Source organism: Rhinolophus ferrumequinum, chromosome 7 (assembly GCF_004115265.2).
Source record: "Rhinolophus ferrumequinum isolate MPI-CBG mRhiFer1 chromosome 7, mRhiFer1_v1.p, whole genome shotgun sequence".
In the NCBI taxonomy this organism is placed as follows: Eukaryota; Metazoa; Chordata; class Mammalia; order Chiroptera; family Rhinolophidae; genus Rhinolophus; species Rhinolophus ferrumequinum.
Window position 1 is genome coordinate 39,810,987 of NC_046290.1, and position 17,595 is coordinate 39,828,581.

The 17,595-nt window shown below is 33.0% G+C and overlaps 1 protein-coding gene across 1 annotated transcript in view; it reads left to right on the forward strand.

The window, feature by feature from the left end:
* The window catches only part of KIF2A (kinesin family member 2A), a 62,837-nt gene extending 46,226 nt beyond the window's left edge, over positions 1-16,611 (forward strand). Inside the window, 17 exon segments of the mRNA XM_033110149.1 lie at positions 1,220-1,307; positions 1,457-1,478; positions 1,481-1,501; positions 1,504-1,518; positions 2,082-2,172; positions 2,531-2,558; positions 2,560-2,675; positions 2,966-3,140; positions 3,143-3,172; positions 3,938-3,953; positions 3,956-4,047; positions 5,075-5,142; positions 8,194-8,307; positions 9,208-9,358; positions 11,340-11,441; positions 13,464-13,599; positions 15,701-16,611. Of these exon segments, the coding sequence (XP_032966040.1) occupies positions 1,220-1,307; positions 1,457-1,478; positions 1,481-1,501; positions 1,504-1,518; positions 2,082-2,172; positions 2,531-2,558; positions 2,560-2,675; positions 2,966-3,140; positions 3,143-3,172; positions 3,938-3,953; positions 3,956-4,047; positions 5,075-5,142; positions 8,194-8,307; positions 9,208-9,358; positions 11,340-11,441; positions 13,464-13,599; positions 15,701-15,786 (1,351 nt within the window). The 3' untranslated portion in view covers positions 15,787-16,611.
* Positions 16,612-17,595: the final 984 nt, after the last annotated feature.

Below are 17,595 nucleotides of genomic sequence, written 5' to 3' on the forward strand. Positions count from 1 at the left end.
GTTAACATGGGAATGCCAGATAGAAATATTGTGAAGAATTGTTTTTATAGGGAATTACAATTATAAATTGTATATTTTTTACTTTCTGAGAACAGAGTTCTCTATTCTTCCCCCCGCCCACACACACACCACTCTACTCTGCTTCCACTCCTGCCTCATAAAATATGTTTGCCTTTTATTATCATTTCCAAGAAATCATTATAAAGGTACGTTTGTGTGTATATGATAGATTTAGCAAACATTCTGTGTTTCACCCTGTATTTATGCTTCTTAACTTCAACAATATTGATTTTCATCCCCTTTTCTCTTATCCTTAACTTTTATTGGATTGAGGAATTAGACCTTTTCTTGTCTGATCATTCTGCGATTTCATTTCTAGAATGTGTTTCTGCTCCTTTTGTTCTGTCCTTTCTCCAGTTGTACCTTTAAAAACATGTATCAGAAGAGCTGTATAAAGTGTTCCACGTATATTATTTTGAAACCTATATAGAAAGATTTGTTTTCTATCATACTTTCTATTGCTCTGCTCAATGAAGTATTTCTTCTCCCTCCTACCTTTAATTTTAAGTCTAGTGGTGGTTACACCAGTAGGTTTGACAGATGATGCAAACCATAAAATGTTGTGGTTGTCCTTTTCTTGAATCAAGACTATTCAACTTGATTCAGAGTCTTATAAGCATAATTTATTTGTCCACATTCAATGAAATCTTATCACTTAGCACTTTTCTACTTTCTTAGATGGTCTAAGATAACGTTTCTGTAGTTTTTTCCAAAACCCTTTAGCTTTTTTTCTGTTGAGATCACCGCACTTGTTTCTGTTAAACTTTTGATCCTTTTTATTGTTGTTTGTTTTTATTATATATGTTTTTACCTGTCTGGCTAATATTACCATCTTTTGCTGTTATTTTTTTAAACTTCCTGTTGTCTTCTATATATGTCATAGCTGAGTATATTATCAGTTTTTTTGCCCATTCTTATTGTGATCATTGTTTATTATGGAATTATTGCTTGAAATTATGCTTTAAAGAGCTTTAAGCAATTTTAGGATATGGTTATTTAAAATTTTTATCAAGTCAGGGGTTCAGTTGTGGCCTCACAGTTGAACTCATTGATTTGTTAAAAATCATAGCATAAATTTTATTAATAGGACTTGATATTTTCTTATTTGTTTAATTTAAATATTGACAGCATATTCTGACTGGTGCATATTAATTTTAAGGTTTACAGCTAGACCACTAGTGGAAACTATATTCGAAAGGGGAATGGCTACATGCTTTGCTTATGGACAGACTGGAAGTGGAAAAAACGCATGTAAGTCATTTATTGCAGTTACATCCTGATACGAAGCTAGTTTATTTTATTATATTTATTATATTACTTACTTCTTAGACCTAAGTTCTTAAGATTTATTCCTGAATGATGTCTTTTTATTCTTTATTTTCTTTCTAATGTATAGACTATGGGAGGTGACTTTTCAGGAAGAACCAAGATTGTTCTAAAGGAATTATGCATTAGCAGGTAACTGTCCTTTTTACATATTATTGTAATATTCTTCTTGAGTATTATGCAGGTAGCTTTGAAATAAGACTTGGAAATATTGTCCAGGATTTTAAGGGTAACTGTAATGCTATATATACTGTCTATTATGCCAATTTCAAGTTCTCAGACTGCTTGAAAGAACTATGCATTTGGGGTACAAATCTTGATTATGTTTGTGTCGTCATGATCTGTCACATTGCTGGAACTTAGTATTTGTTGTTGAATAATGATCTGTGAAAAGCTTCCATTTGGTATGGTTATGAGAGTAAATTTATTATGACCACCTATAATTTTATGCTATTTATAAGGATAGGTAGTAGGATCCTTTTGTTAAATAATGGAGAGTGGCATCTAAGCCTTAGATGTAAAAAAACTTACTAGTATGTTTTGCCAATAAATGTTCACTTTAGTCTTCATTTTCATTATTGACATTATTGTAGGTAAAGATTAACTGAGTCTTCTAAAAATGTAAATTTGAAATGCTTTTGAAAAATAGTATTTGTTGCATCTTAACAAATTTTGTCCATATAAATTCTTGATAGCTCGAGATGTCTTTTTAATGCTAAAGAAGCCAAACTATAAAAAGTTGGAACTTCAAGTGTACGCAACCTTTTTGAAATTTATAGTGGAAAGGTAAGTGGAAACTTAAAAAAAACTTTAGTTTTTTTTAATTGTGGTTAAACTATACATAACATAATAGTATGTTAACTATTTGTAAGTATGCAAGTTCAGTGGTATTATGTACAGTCACATTATTGTGCAACCATTGCCACCACAGAATTTTTATATGTATTTGGAATATTATGTTAGAATTTTGTTTTATAAGATTTTTAAAAATTTCCTTTGAAACTCTTCAGTATTGAGCATTTTATTCTGAAAAATATTTTTCTCAGAAATAATTTTCAGACTTTGAATGACTCATTTTATAGAGCTGATTTTTTTTCTTTAAGGCTAATTTTCTAATTTGAATTTTTTTTTTTTTCTCTTTTAGGGTGTTTGACTTGCTCAACAGGAAAACCAAAACTGAGAGTGCTAGAAGATGGGAAACAGCAGGTTCAAGTAGTGGGATTACAGGAACGGGAGGTCAAATGTGTTGAAGACGTACTGAAACTCATTGACATAGGCAACAGTTGCAGGTAAATCTCATTTTAATTAAGAAAGGGAAACTTAATTTCATAATCAGTTTTAGCTACTTTGGCTATAATATAAAAAAACAAAAATGTTATTCAATGCATTTGGAAGTGAAAATCATTATTCAGAAAAACTGAGTGATAGCTGTTATGAATGTGGTTATGTTTAAGTGTTAACTCAATGTCTCTTGTATTTAGATGATGAAAATTGGATATCTTTTTTTAATGAAAATACTGTGGTTTGAACATATAAGTTTGAAGTGTTTGTGTATTAAATGTCCTTGATCAAATTGTAGAACATCCGGTCAGACATCTGCAAATGCACATTCATCGCGGAGCCACGCAGTGTTTCAGATTATTCTTAGGCGAAAAGGAAAACTACATGGCAAATTTTCTCTCATTGATTTGGCTGGGAATGAAAGAGGAGCTGATACTTCCAGTGCAGACAGACAAACAAGGCTTGAAGGTGCTGTGAAATTAATAAAAGCCTTTTAGCACTCAAGGTAAATAAAATGTATTTCGTTGTGAAAGTCTTTTACTTTTGATTTTTAATTATGTTTACTCAGCCACAAAATGATAGTACTTGTTTTATCTAATAAGTAAGCGAGGTTATCACAATTTAGTTGTTTATATTTGCAGTTACAGATATATATAGTACCCAGAAATTTTCTTTCTATCCATATTTTTTCTTTTTAGGGTGGATAAAGGATCTGTTAGTTGGTAGGCTAATTGCAAGGCTAATTAAGGAGATTCCAGAGGGCCTTAGTCATATTTTCTTGGAGGAGGGCAAGGAACCACAAAACTGAATGAAAACATAGTTTCTCTGAAAAATGTGGAATGGCTTTCAAAAAGTTAGGCCAGTATTAGGTCTCTTCCAGTATTAGGTCTCTTCCTTGACTAGAAAAGTCTTGGCTGAACTTGAAGAAAGCGTTCTGTATTTTTCTTTGTTTTGTTTATTTGTTTGTTTATGGTACCATTCTAAAAGTTTCTTTTTATCATTCTTACTGTCACTTCTAAACACTATTCCTAATCTCCAGAAGAAGCTTTTGGAATAAATAGTTTGTTGGGGTTTTTTTTGTTTTTTAATTTCATTTTCTTGAATTAGGATTTATGGGAACATCTCTACTATGCTATAAACTTGTCAGTATTTTTAGAGCTGATCAGATCTTAAATATTAGAATTATAGTAAGAGATCTTTTTAAATATGTTCATTAAGATTGCTCTTTTTAAGAAGCCTAATCTCTGAAACTTGCTCTCTTAATTTTTAGGAGTGCATCAGAGCCTTAGTAGAAATAAGCCTCATACTCCTTTCCGAGCAAGTAAACTCACTCAGGTGTTAAGAGATTCATTCATAGGCGAAAACTCTCGTACCTGCATGGTAAGTTTACGTTTGTTTTTTGTTTGTTTATGTGTTTTGTTTTAATCCTAAATGAATAATTATATAATATCTAGGGAAAAATTATAATGTACATTAAAGGCAATCTTTTAAATCCTTCTATTGTGAGAGAGACAGTGATATGTAAGAGGTCGTCCCTGCAAGTCTGATAGAGAGGATTATAGTGCAGTTATAATGCATCCTACTAGTTCCAACATCTGAATCTTCTTGAGGTTGGTTTCCATTAATTGCTGTTTTTCTTCAGTATGGGTTACACTTTTCTGTTTTTTCAGATGTCTAGTAATTTTCGATTATATCATTTTATTATCATGAATGCCTTATAGACACTCTGGATTCTGTTATTTTCTTCTAAAGATTATTGACTTTTGTTATTTAGCAGGAAATTAACTGAAACTAACTCTACACTCTTGTCTCCCCTGCTGTGGGCAGCAACTGAAATTGAAATCTGTTTAGCATTTTAAACTTAGGAGCCAGCCATGTGCACACCTAGTGCAGAGGTCAGCCAGAGATGCACCGTTTATATGCAGAATTTGAGCTTCTCCCTCTCTGGTTGTCTCTTCTGGGACAAACTTCACTTTCCAGCTGGTATGATCATCACCTTCAAAACCCTGTCTTTTAGTTCCTTAAAAACTGAAATTCTAGGTTTCTAATGAAGTTTTAGTTTTCCTGTGTGACAGCAGCAAGCTTGTCCTTAGGCAAGGCAGTTATTAAAGGGGTTGGGGGGTAAGTCACTCAGTGCTATTCCCTTCTAGTTGCTGACCTCCATTTTCTGCCTGATTTTGATCATTTTCTGTTGCATTCAGAGAATTGTTTGTTGTTTTTACTGGAGTTTATAATTATTACCTGATTGTGGGGATAAGATAGTGGAGTTATCTTGGAGTTCAGATGTCATTAATAATTTTTTAAATAACCATGTTATATATATGGTTATATATGAGCTATATATGTATCAGTATTACTGTCTTCATCATGTACAACATTTTATTACCTTTGCATTTTTCCTCCATAGATTGCTACAATCTCTCCAGGAATGGCATCCTGTGAAAATACTCTTAATACATTAAGATATGCAAATAGGTATGAGAAATAGTTAACCATTTGAAATTTGAGGGGAAGTAGAGCAGTTATATGGTTAATTAATATCTGATAGGGTAAATTTTAAAAATTCCGTGTATTGAGATGATAACTTAGAATCATTTTGTCAAGTTTTCAAAATAGTATGTTGCGTAATTTGGGAAGATTTGTATTTTAGTAGAATTGGTCTTTCTATCCTAGAACATGATTATATTTTTTCATTTAACCAAGTAACATTTCATAATATTTTACTGCATGTAAATCATGCATATTCTTACTGTTATATTAAGATTCTAAAGTAAGTATCAGGGGGCCAGTCTGTATTTCTTAATTGTTTTGCCTATATGCTAAAAATTATTTCTGATAATATTAAATGTTATACATGAGGAATCTAGAGTTTCAATAGTGATAGTACAGTTCCTTCTGGTATTCTGTATAGGTTACATTTTGTTATGTCAGTAGTGTTACAAACCTAGTAGGCAACTGGATATTTACAGATGAAAGGACAAAGGATTATAGACTTATTAAAGCAGTTTATTTCTTACAGTCATGAAGTACCCTTGGAATTCTGGGTTGTGATGGGCATGTTTATATTTGTTCCACAGATGGCTCCCATTGTACTTGTTTTGAATGACTACATAGTTTTAAATTTCTGTTATCACATACTACATTTGTAATTTTAACCTAGAGATAATTTTTCCACTTTGTATTCCGTTTCTGGTGTGGAGATTCTCTTAAATTTGTTGAATACAAGTATTTGTCCCATTTCTTTGTTTTAATCATTATGAACATTTTATTTTTAATCTTTTTTAAAAATGTGAAATACATATACATATAGAAAAGTACCCAAAACATAAGTAAATAATATAATGAATGCTTACAAAGTGAAAATCCGTCATCAGATTGGGAAATAGGATGTTTCCAGCAACCCCGAAAGTTCCCCGTGTGTTGCTTACTGACCAGAAATCCTGAATAACATGCCCAAATCCATTCTCTATTCCAAGGTAGCCATTGTCCTGACTTCTTTGGGAAAAAGTTATTTTTCTTTCTTTTTAAAAATAGTTTTACTACCTATGTATTTATCCCTGAACAACATAGGTAGCTATATTTGAACTTGACATAATGAGATCATATCCTTTGTTCTTTTTTATCTTGCCTTTGCTTCAGTTGAAGAGATTTTTATAGTAAAAACTGTTGGAAAAGTATAAACCTATGTCCTTTTGTAAAAAGAACATGATTATTAAAATATAACTTTTTAAAAATACAATAGAACTTTATTTCTAAATTTAATCCGTTTTAAACTTTGAATTATGAGCTCCTAGTTGGAAACCTTCATCGTACTTTCAATTGATCCTTGTAATGAACATTTTTGGTATTGTGAAGTTTTTATCATTAATTTAAAATGCTTCTTATTTCAAAATTGTTCACGGGAGAGATGAGGAACAGCTTAGTGTAGTAGAATATTGCCACGATATGGAATTGAAACAAAAACCCTCTCCATGTCTTCAGATTCTGGCTGCAAAGGAATCCTCCTAATGTGAAAAATGCAGTGGCTGGCCATTCATCTAGTTTGTTTAGGTCTGAGGAAAATGTTTTAATTTGTTGTCATGTAACGTAATTCATTGCAGCATAACAAACTATCTGGGACCAAGTTTCTTCCTTTCATTTCCAAATATCTAGGAATAAAGGTTTTTTCAACCTCCCTTGATAACTCATTTGAGGAATGTGTTTTCCTGAATAATATAGTTTAGGTTGGGCAAGAGGGCGTTGAATAGAGGAAATATGTTAGGGGTAGCAGGGTATCTGAATTAGGAGAGTCTTAAAAAAATAAGATAAGAAATGATGTTGGGAGTAAAAAGAGTTCAATAGTATAGAAATTAGATTTGTCAGCATGTGTGGTAAATAAGCTTTCCAGGTGACTATAAAGGATAAAGAGCAAATGAATCCTGTACTGAATCTTTGACATTGACATTACCAATAGGTCAAAGAAAGATTGTAGGTAGAAGACATATATTCGTTTGATCTACATTAAATTATTAGTTTAATCTATATTACTATTTTTGTCCTATAAAAACAGTAATTTCATTTAGTTCAACCTAAGTAAGGAGAGAAGCAGAATATGGTTAGTATATGAAGTGTTTAACGTAAGATTTGTAGTAAAAACTAGGTTTGAACCTGGGTTATGCTACATTTTCATTGACTGAATGACCTTAGGTAAGATACTTTATTGCTTTGAGCCAATTTCTCATCTGTAAAATGTCAATAATAATATCACAATATTGCCTTAAGAATTACATAATATAATGCCTAAAAATTATAATCAATAATCATACCTGATATATAGGAAATAATAAATTTTGCCTACTATTGTGAAATTGGATTGGCCCAAAAAGGACATAGGGAACCACAAAGATTAGAACAGAAAAGCTATAATTTGGTTAAATATAACCACTAGAGACATTAGCAAAAGCAATTTAAATTCCATTGGTAAAGGCTTTCTCAACCAGCCTTCTTCATCTGAATCACCAAACTCGAAATTATGAGTGACTATTTTCTCAATTTGTATCAAAGATGCTTCATAGCTAATACCATTCTAGATATGTAAGAAAGAAATTTGTTACAAACAATGGATGCAAGTAGGACTTAATTCTCTTGTGTCCTCTTTGAAAAGACTTCAAGAATGTCAGAGACTCAATGCTTAATAAACAAAATATTCATGGTACTCATTACACAAGGAAATTAGATGGAGTGGTCATGTAATAAAAGGCATTTCAAATTTAGGTGGTGATCTAGTTAAACTTCTAGAAAGGATCATGAGAAAAGGGGAAAATATGCCAGAAAGGAAGGACTATGTATGTAGTAGAAAATAAGTCACACGGATTTTCAAATCTTAAAATGGATTATTTAAAAAATATTCCAGATACATTAAGTCACAACAATGTTGATATCCTCTTCTAAACAAATTAAACTGAGTATTAAATGATAAGTTGAAATATGCATTGCTGTCTTTACAAGAGCGTTTTCTTTTAATTTGTTGCTGTTTTGGTGCTGCAGAGTAAAGGAGTTTGGAATTAGTCCATCAGACATTCCCTTCTCACAGGGTAGTGGCAGTCGCCCTGATCTCTCTCCTTCTTATGAGTATGACGACTTTTCTCCTTCGATTACCAGGTCTAGTTCATTCTATACATAAGATGTTTATTTTAATAGTTTCTTTTGAATTGTGCTATGTATAAATATTTCATTTATATCTCCTTTGTTTTGAGCCATTTTATTTTTCATTTTCATTTGTTTTGGCAGGTGGTGGTTTGCTGCATGACCTTCATTTTTTTTGTACTTTATTAATTTATTAGCTTTAAAATGTTGATTTAGAATTCAGGCTTATTTCCCCCCATTTTAAAGGATGATGTCATCTTTGCATATTTACCATTGGAAGATAAACTGTCTCATTCAAAATGAAGTTTACCCTTGTATTTATACTCTTGTAAATTTCCTTATCTGCAAGGAAATAACAAGGATCCTCTTGATTAGAAAGTGTATGCTCTCCCAATGTGTAAATTTAAGTATAATAGGTAAACATTTTGTAAATGATGGAACTAATTTATATTGTATAATCTTTATACATCAGAATAAGATTATTTCACATGTAGCTACTTTCATTGAGCATTATAACTACCAAAAATCTGCAAAGTGTATTAAATTCTGATTTTTGTCAATGATTTATTTACTGATCTAAGTGCCATTTTTAGCATTTTTCTGTTCATATAATTTAATCTCAGCAGCAGTCTCTTATTTCCTTTGAAGTACTGAATCTACATACTTTGCTAATTCTCATTTATTATGCACAATAATTATATTTGAAATAATCGTAAAGTTACTAAATATTCCTAAAGCTAAACAGCTAAACAGCCCTTCAGCGTTTCCACAGATTTCAGGTTAATTTGATCTGGAAAGCTGACATCATCAATCTTAATATGTTAATTGAATTACCTTTATATTGAATAGGTTGGTATATTCTTGTTCTTCTACGTAAGTCTTTGTTAATCTTAGATACCTCTTATGTGTTTCTAGGGTGAAAGAACTGACTGTGGATCCAACCGCTGCTGGTGATATTCGCCCAATAATGCACCATCCACCAAATCAGATCGATGACCTAGAGGCCCAGTGGGGTGTGGGAAGCTCCCCTCAGAGAGATGATCTAAAACTTCTTTGTGAACAAAATGTGAGTGACTTAATAGAGTTGTAATTATGTAATCTTAGTTCATTTAATCAGTAACAGAACTTGTTTATTCAATCTAAATCAGGTCAGCCAACTACAAGTATACCTCATTTTATTACACTTTGCTTTGTTGCACTTCACAGATGTTGGCATTTTATTACAAATTGAAGGCAAGACCTTCCACCAGCAAAAAGATTAGGACTCCTTTTATTGAAGTGGTCTGGATCTGAACCTGAAATATCTGTGAGGTGTGCCTGTACAGGCTATGAGCCAGCCATGTGTTTACAAATAAAAGTTTTATTGAAACATGGCCATGCTCATTTATTTATGGTTGTCTGGCAGCTTTCTTACCACAACAGACGTGACAAAAAGATACGGTTCACAAGCTCAAAATATGTACTATCTGGCCCTTTAAGAAAGTGTGCTGACCCCTGATCTAAATTTTCTCCCCCCCGCCCAGGTTTTATACTGATATTAAAATGTGGAGATTTTTAATGTAACATAGGGAAAAAACAAGTTTAAGAATTATACATATATATAAAGCTGTAAAACAAAATTAACTATGTACACTTGCATCTATATTAAAAGAATGCATGAACTATATCAAAAATCAAACTTGGAAAAATGCTAAAATTTGTTCAGCCTGGTTGCTTTCTATGTTTGAAATGTTTAGTGACATTTTATAATTTAAAATTTTGATTCTCCTGTTATTCAACATATAAAGCTATGTGCCCATTGTATAAGGACAAACGTATAAAGAAATAACCAAAAATAATAATACACATTTTCACATAATTACTTTAATATATTGAGGGATTCCTTACTGTATGTGAGTTGTAAAAGTTATTCATATAGTTTAACTTCATTTTTAAAATATACAATCTATATAGTTTTCTATCATTTCCCATGAAAAATAGTATACTGGCATTTTCTCAGTGATAAAAGGGAACATTAATTAGTTGCTTACTACATGACAGATTTGCTACGCCTTTTCTTATTATCTGATGTAATCCTTAGAACTCAGTATGGAAGATACTATAATTATCCCTACTTTTTAGCTGACTTTCTAAAAGATTAAGTAACTTGACCGAGATCATGCAAGTAGTAAGTGCTGCAGCAAGGCAGCATTGAAACTTGGGTCTTTATTATTTCAGAGCTGTGTCTTATGTCAACTAAATTTATAGCTAGCTGCAGTAAAATATTCTTTGGAAACACTATAACTTAAGTTAATGTTTTTATACTTTGTAGCAGGTATTAAAGTCCAAAATATTCTAGAGTAACAAGTGGCACGTTACTTTTTATTACCATGTTCCAAATTACTCTCCATTAATGAAGCAGAGCTTAATGCAGCAATTCTCAACCAGGAGTGACTTGGCCCCCCAGGGGAAAATGTCTGAGACAATTTTGGTTATCACAGCTGGAATGCCAACCTCATCTGGTGGGTAGAGGCCAGGGAAGCCACTGAACATCATACAGTACACGGACAGCCTTCCTCCTTCTACAGAAGTCCATATAGTGCTGAAGAAACCTGGTTTAAAGTCAGAGTTCTAAACTTTGGATCATAGAACATAAAGAACTGAAAATAAGATCCTGGCCTTCCTCTGTCACCCATCCCCAGAAGTTTTAAAGGAGACTACAGTTGCTTATAAAATCCTTAAAGCAAAGCCTGCGTTGCACCTAGATGTGGACCTGCCAAAGATCATGGAAACCAGAACGAGATAGCCACTCCCTCTAGCAGATCTTTCCTGTTTTATTCATTCTTAAGTTTGGGTTGTCTTTTTGAGTGTTACATTAAATATTTTTGATCCATCAAAAGAAATTGTGGTTTTGCCTTTCATGTTATATTTTAGTAGTCTTTACCATTCAAACTTCCTTGGTTTCTACATACGTTTTCATAAATGTCATACATAGAAAACTACATTTTTTATAACATTTAAAATACAAACTCTTTCTGTCATAATTTTTGACCTGTTTTTATTTTAAGGAAGAAGAGGTTTCTCCACAACTGTTTACTTTCCATGAAGCTGTCTCACAAATGGTAGAAATGGAAGAACAGGTTGTGGAAGATCACAGAGCAGTGTTCCAGGTAAAGTTAAGACAGGACCTTTCATCACAATGTTTTAGGGAAATTAACAACTTCCATAATCCTTTGACTGTTACACAAGTCTGTAAAAGTGCTTGTTTGTGTGTATGCATCTGTATATTTGGAGGGCATATGACATGGCAAAGTTTGACTACAATGAGTAGTGGCTACAAACCTTTCTTTAAAGACTTACTTCATTTCCTAACATTCTTTCACTTTGCTTTTTTCGGTTGTCCATTTTTCGAGAAGGACTAAACGTCTGCCCTCCACTACCCCTGTCTTCATGTCCTCCTTCATGTTAGGACAGCAGTAAGAAAAACTCTTCAAAAGGGTGTCAGGGCAGTTGAGGAAGTGTCAGTCTTTGCAGAACAGGAAAAATGGAGAAAAGGAAAAGGGAGAGGGAGAGTTATGCTCTGACTGCTGTCGGTGGAGATGAGTGCGGGTATAGCAGTAAGTCCATAGGTACAGTATTCATCCTATTGTGTGTTCAACCTTCTAAAAGCTATTACTGTGTGATCCTTTTTTTCCTCCTCCCTCCCCTTTAAACAAAATATCCTGGAGGGTGATACCTATGAGGAGGTGAACATTTGGACATCGTTATGGAGACTGTACAGTTGGCCTGCCTCCTCCACTCCACCCTGGGTTCTTACAGTACTAGAAGTACCTTCTGAGAAAACAGTGAACAATAATTCAGTGTCTCTATTGACTTGTATTCCTTCTCTGATGTTAAAGAAATCTTTATCTATAAAAATTATTGTGTCTCGGCTCTAGGCCATCCAAGCACCTGGATGAAGGGCTCAAAATATAAGAAACTTGTTATTTTATTATTTCAAAATAGGATATACGTTTATTAAACGGTTACAGTATTAGTCAAACCTTTATTTTAAGAATCTCTTTGAGAGTCCTAGGTGCTTAGATTAAATAAAGACTTTTGTAATGTAAGAAAATTTTTGTCTGTGCCCTTTGGGAACAAGGGGCATCATTACCCAGTCTGCCATTTATGATGCATTCTAAAAGTTCTTTATTTGTTTATTGGAAGAACTGGGTGTTCTGACTTTGAATCTAGTATTCTTTTTACACTTCCATTTATTGTTTCTCCTACTGTGATCTACCATTTCTCAAAATAGGGTTTTGTTTTAAAAGATTAAGTATGTAGCTGAAGGAAAAGAAAAAACAATGGGGTGTGTTTTAATCAATATATATAGTTTTCTAATACATATCTATATCTGAGTTAACTAGTTCTGCCTGCTGATACATAGCCTGGTTATAATTAGCCATTAAATTGCTTTGATGTTTGGAAAATTGAAATTGTATGTACCCTAAAAAGCTAGAAAGTGTCCATTTTTTATATCCCAAACTAATTTAATTCACAATGATCTGACCTTGTTAATAATTCATATGATTCTGACATTGCTGGAAATTGAAACTCATAAATTTTGCATATCTAAAATCAGTTAATAATGAGGGGTTTCCTGGAAGCATTTATGAATGGTCAGTAGCTACTGTTTAGTGATTCATTTGACTCTTTTTAGATTAGTCACTTATAATCACAATAATTTTGAGGAACTAGTGTTTAGAATTTAGGGATACCTCTTAGCCAAATCACTGTGAGGCCCCAAATGGATAAGTTAATTCCAGATGATTTACAAATTCTAGGGTATCATAGTCGTCAGATCAGTAGCTTTATTAAACACATTCTTTCCCAGAGATAGCTATCAAGGTTTTGAGACTTATTCTGCTCATTGATATTTATGTGTTTGAGTCATTTCCCTCCCCCAAAGCCCTCCACCCGAGGTAAAGTAAAAGTAGCAAAATGAAGTCATCTTCCTTGGCCTGTCATATTTGTGTTTGTGCTTGAATTTAAGGAAATACTTCTTAATTTTACTCTAAGTAAAGATGTTTTATGATTAATATTTTAGAGAATACTAACTTGAGTATGGTTGATATTTAATGTTCATAAAATTTATAAATTGGTTTCTATCTTATAAGGAGGCTTATTGGATTATTTAATTTTTGTCCTTTTAGGAATCTATTCGATGGTTAGAAGATGAAAAGGCTCTCCTAGAGATGACTGAAGAAGTAGACTATGATGTAGATTCCTATGCTACGCAACTTGAAGCTATTCTTGAACAAAAAATAGACATTTTAACTGAACTGCGGGGTAATTCTTTTTACATTTTAGTGTTTGAAGTCTGCTTAATATTTGTATGTAATTAGTGGGAGGATTTCATATTGCAAGAGAAAATCTGCTTATGGGCACCATTTAACATCTTTTTAGAGGTATATTATAGACAAACCATTCTGTTATTGCTGAAAAAGAAACATGAGTATCATTTTAAGTGCTTTCTAGTTTTCTTTTAGTCTTTTGAAAAGATATGATTATAGAGAAAATTTGTTTTAAAAAAATTTGTGAATTTTCTATACCCATTCATATTTTTAGTTTGGTAGGCTTGATGCTTTTCAGAATTATTTTCCTTAGATTATATCTATTCAAGGCCATCTTTTTAATAGCCTCCTGTCTGCATCTCCTTTCTGTGCATCGTGTGTCATGTTTTCCCTTTGAACATTTGTTTTAAAAAATCAAGGGGAAGGTTTCAAGACAACTACCCTTTCTCTTTTGCTTGTGGAGAGAAGTATGTGGCTTACCCATGTCATCTCTTGTCGTTTTTAATTCACTTATCTGTTCAGCTTCAAATATGTATGAATTGTATGTGCTAATTTCTTAGGCATTGGTAAATTGGCTGTCCCCATTTATATACAAGTGGGCGCTTGTGTGTGTACATGCAGTGTAACATGAAATCAGATTGAAATTGCTAGTTTTTAGCACCAAACAAGCTGCTTAATTTTTCAAACTAGGTCCTTTGTGAAGCAGATTATTTGAAATCAATATCCTAGAGAGTCAGCAGTGACTGTTTCCCAATTTCAGAATTGTTTGTGCAGATGTAGGGGTTCTAAAATTTATTGTTGATCTTCATATTCTTCATAACCAAGCCTTGATTTAGTGTTTTGATCATTTTTCTATCTTCGTAACTCACAGGCAACTTTTCTGTATGCATTTTATTCAGAAAACAGATTACGTAGAATTAACTCAGTTGACTTCCTTTCCTTAATTTTCTCAAGATGCATGTATGTCAAACTTAGTCATAACTTTTAAGAAATTACTATCTAGATATGTATTATTCAGTCCTTTCTTAGAAAAATTTTGTTTTTTTTTACTATCCAGAGATAATTTTGGTATTAGTAATATAAGAAGTTGGAGAGCTATTATATTAGTAGCTACCAGATTTAGAAGTATTAAATTCCTTTCTAAATTTCAGAAAAGTCAATTTTTTAAACATTGTACTTCTAAAAAGGGGAAAGAAATCGAAGGTTTCAGTTTTATATCTTTCTTTTCTTCTAAAGACCGTTACCTTTGCACTATTACCACATTTTACGTTGGGCAGTTCTTTATTGAGGGGTGCTGGCATTGCACAGTGCTTATCAGCATCCTGGGTTGCCGTTGACCAGATCTCAGTATCACCACCTCAGTTGTGACAAATCAGATGTCTGCAGACATTATCAAATGTCCCGGGGGTGGGGGGACAGAAATCATCCTGGTTCAGAACAATTATTATAGAGAAAAGATTTTTTTATCTTCACAGCTGTTATCCGCCTTTGCCAATTTACTTACCTATTTTGTATTAAGTGACTCTGAATCAGTACGTGATAGTAATATTTGTAAGACCAAGAAATGCATTATCCTGTAATCCCCTTCCCCATCCCCTTTTACAATCTCTAATAAGGAAAAATAATACTTGTTTTTTACAATTTAAGTGTCTTTTTAAGTTTCATAGCTTAAAAAGTTAAAATGAGAATTGGGAGTAGAAATTTCCTAATACTGAGAAGAAATGTGTATTTAACAGTTTAATAAGATTCAGTGTTCTTTTGGACATGACTGTACATATTTTACACACAGAGCCTTTCTATACTCCGAAAGGAATGCAGATAAATTAAAATTGGACACTGTAAAATGTGTCAAAAACAAACCTGTTGAACAAAAAAAAAAAAAAAAGCATGTATTTCCAGAAATCAGTAATGAAACTGTTGCTATAGTTGAGCATTGATTGTACTTAGTTCTGTGTTTCTGGACAGCAAAGAAGAAAAGGAAAACTCTTGAGTCAAGTGTTTTGAAATGAGAGAGCTGACTTGATAGGACCCATAAAGTTGTATTTTGTATTGCATGTAATGCAGTACTTATTCCCTTATTCTTTTCTTTTTCCAAGATAAAGTGAAATCTTTTCGTGCAGCTCTACAAGAAGAAGAACAGGCCAGCAAGCAAATCAACCCGAAGAGACCCCGTGCCCTTTAACTTGTCATTTGCTGCTAAAGGATCCCCAGAACCCTCACTACTGTAACATACAATGGTTCAGCTGTAAGGGCCATTTGAAAGTTTGAAGTTTTAAGTGTCTGTGGAAAATGTCTTGTCCCTTCACCTGAATGACATTTCAATTTTGTGAAACATAACTTTGTCTACAAAATGCTTCTAGTCCAGGAGGCACACCAAGATTTGGGAATAGTGAAGCATTTTGTTTCATTTACCCAAATACGTAGTCATTTCCTTTTGAAGATCCTTGCCAATTTTATTTTCTATATGAAGTAAGATTGTGGACTTGTTCCAGACGTGAATAGTAGAGGGGAAGCCACAGCATTTCCTTTTAACTTGTTTCAGTTTTCGTAGCAAGATTGAGCAGTTTTCGATTCTTTGCGTGCATGCATACCTCATCAGTGATTGTCCATACCTTGCCCATTCCTAGAGACAGCTGTGCTTACCTCTTCTTGCTTTGTGCCTTGACGAAGGCTATTGACCCTAAATTTCTGAAGCACAGTCAAGATAAATTACATTCCTTATTTGTCATTGTAAATTACCTTTATTGTGTGTACATTTTTACTGTATTTGAGACATTTTTTGTGTGTGACTAGTTAATTTTGCAGGATGTGCCATATCATTGAATGGAACTCAAGTCTGTGACAGTGGACATAGCTGCTGGACCACTCCATCTTCTATGTAAAGAAATCTGGAATTATGATTTGAAAACCATATAACATGTGGATATAATTTTCTTAGCAGTTTCTTTGTAAAGAACTAAAATATAAACTAGTTGGTGTATAATAAAAAGTAATGAAATTCTGAGAAGAGTTTTATCTTAGGATAATACATATATATGCAGTGTGTGTTTCGGTGTGGTATTAACAAGACTAATAGTGCAATTTGATCCTTACCAGTACCGTTAACTTAAGTTCAAGTGTCCATTAGCACCCCAAAATGTACCTTTTAAATGTACCGTTAAAGGAAATTGGCTTCTGATGCATGAACATTTACATGTACATTGAAAGTAGTCCATGATAGAGCTGTTAGTTTAAGCCAAGGGTAGACAGTATGTAACTCCCTTGAAAAAGAATTAAGCTAAAAAATAGTTGACTTTGCCTTAAAAGGCAGATGTAACCCAAGCTCCATCCATTACCTACCATGTGATGTTGCACCATTATTTGATGAGAATCACCAAATTCTCACCAATAAATTGGTGTGGGATATGCTACTTTTTAAATGGTGGCACTTATTTTTACAGACTGCTACTCCAAGGAAGAAAACTGGCCACTTCTCATTGTAAATATTTTGTTAAAAGATTATATAGTATAACTCTCTAGAAGTTTTCCCTCTGTTCCTAGGAGAGCCCAGGAGTAGATTAACAACAACAAATCTCCCAAGAATATCTTGTGTTGATTTCCTCTAGAGAACTACTAGCTCCTTCACGTGGGCCAAAGGGAAGCTATGAATAGAGAGGCACATGAGCCAGATTCCCTACTTCACTGTTCATAGAACTCAGAGGGTAGTTGTGGGAAATCCTAACATCACGGTGAAATGCTCCTCTGTAAGCTTGAAATCTAGAACAAATGTAGATTTTCACAATGTTCTTATTAATAAATGAAATCTATGGAATGAGTTTAGAAATTTCTTCGCTGTAATCACCTTTGTTTTGGAAGGGACTCAGGTTTTCTTGCAGCTGTAAGATATGTTCTATTTGTGTTTATTTCAAAGAGAAGAGAAAGAATGGAGAACTGTTAGTATTGACCTTGCAGAGGCTGTTTAGAAAGGTAATTTTTGAGGCCATCCAGCCTT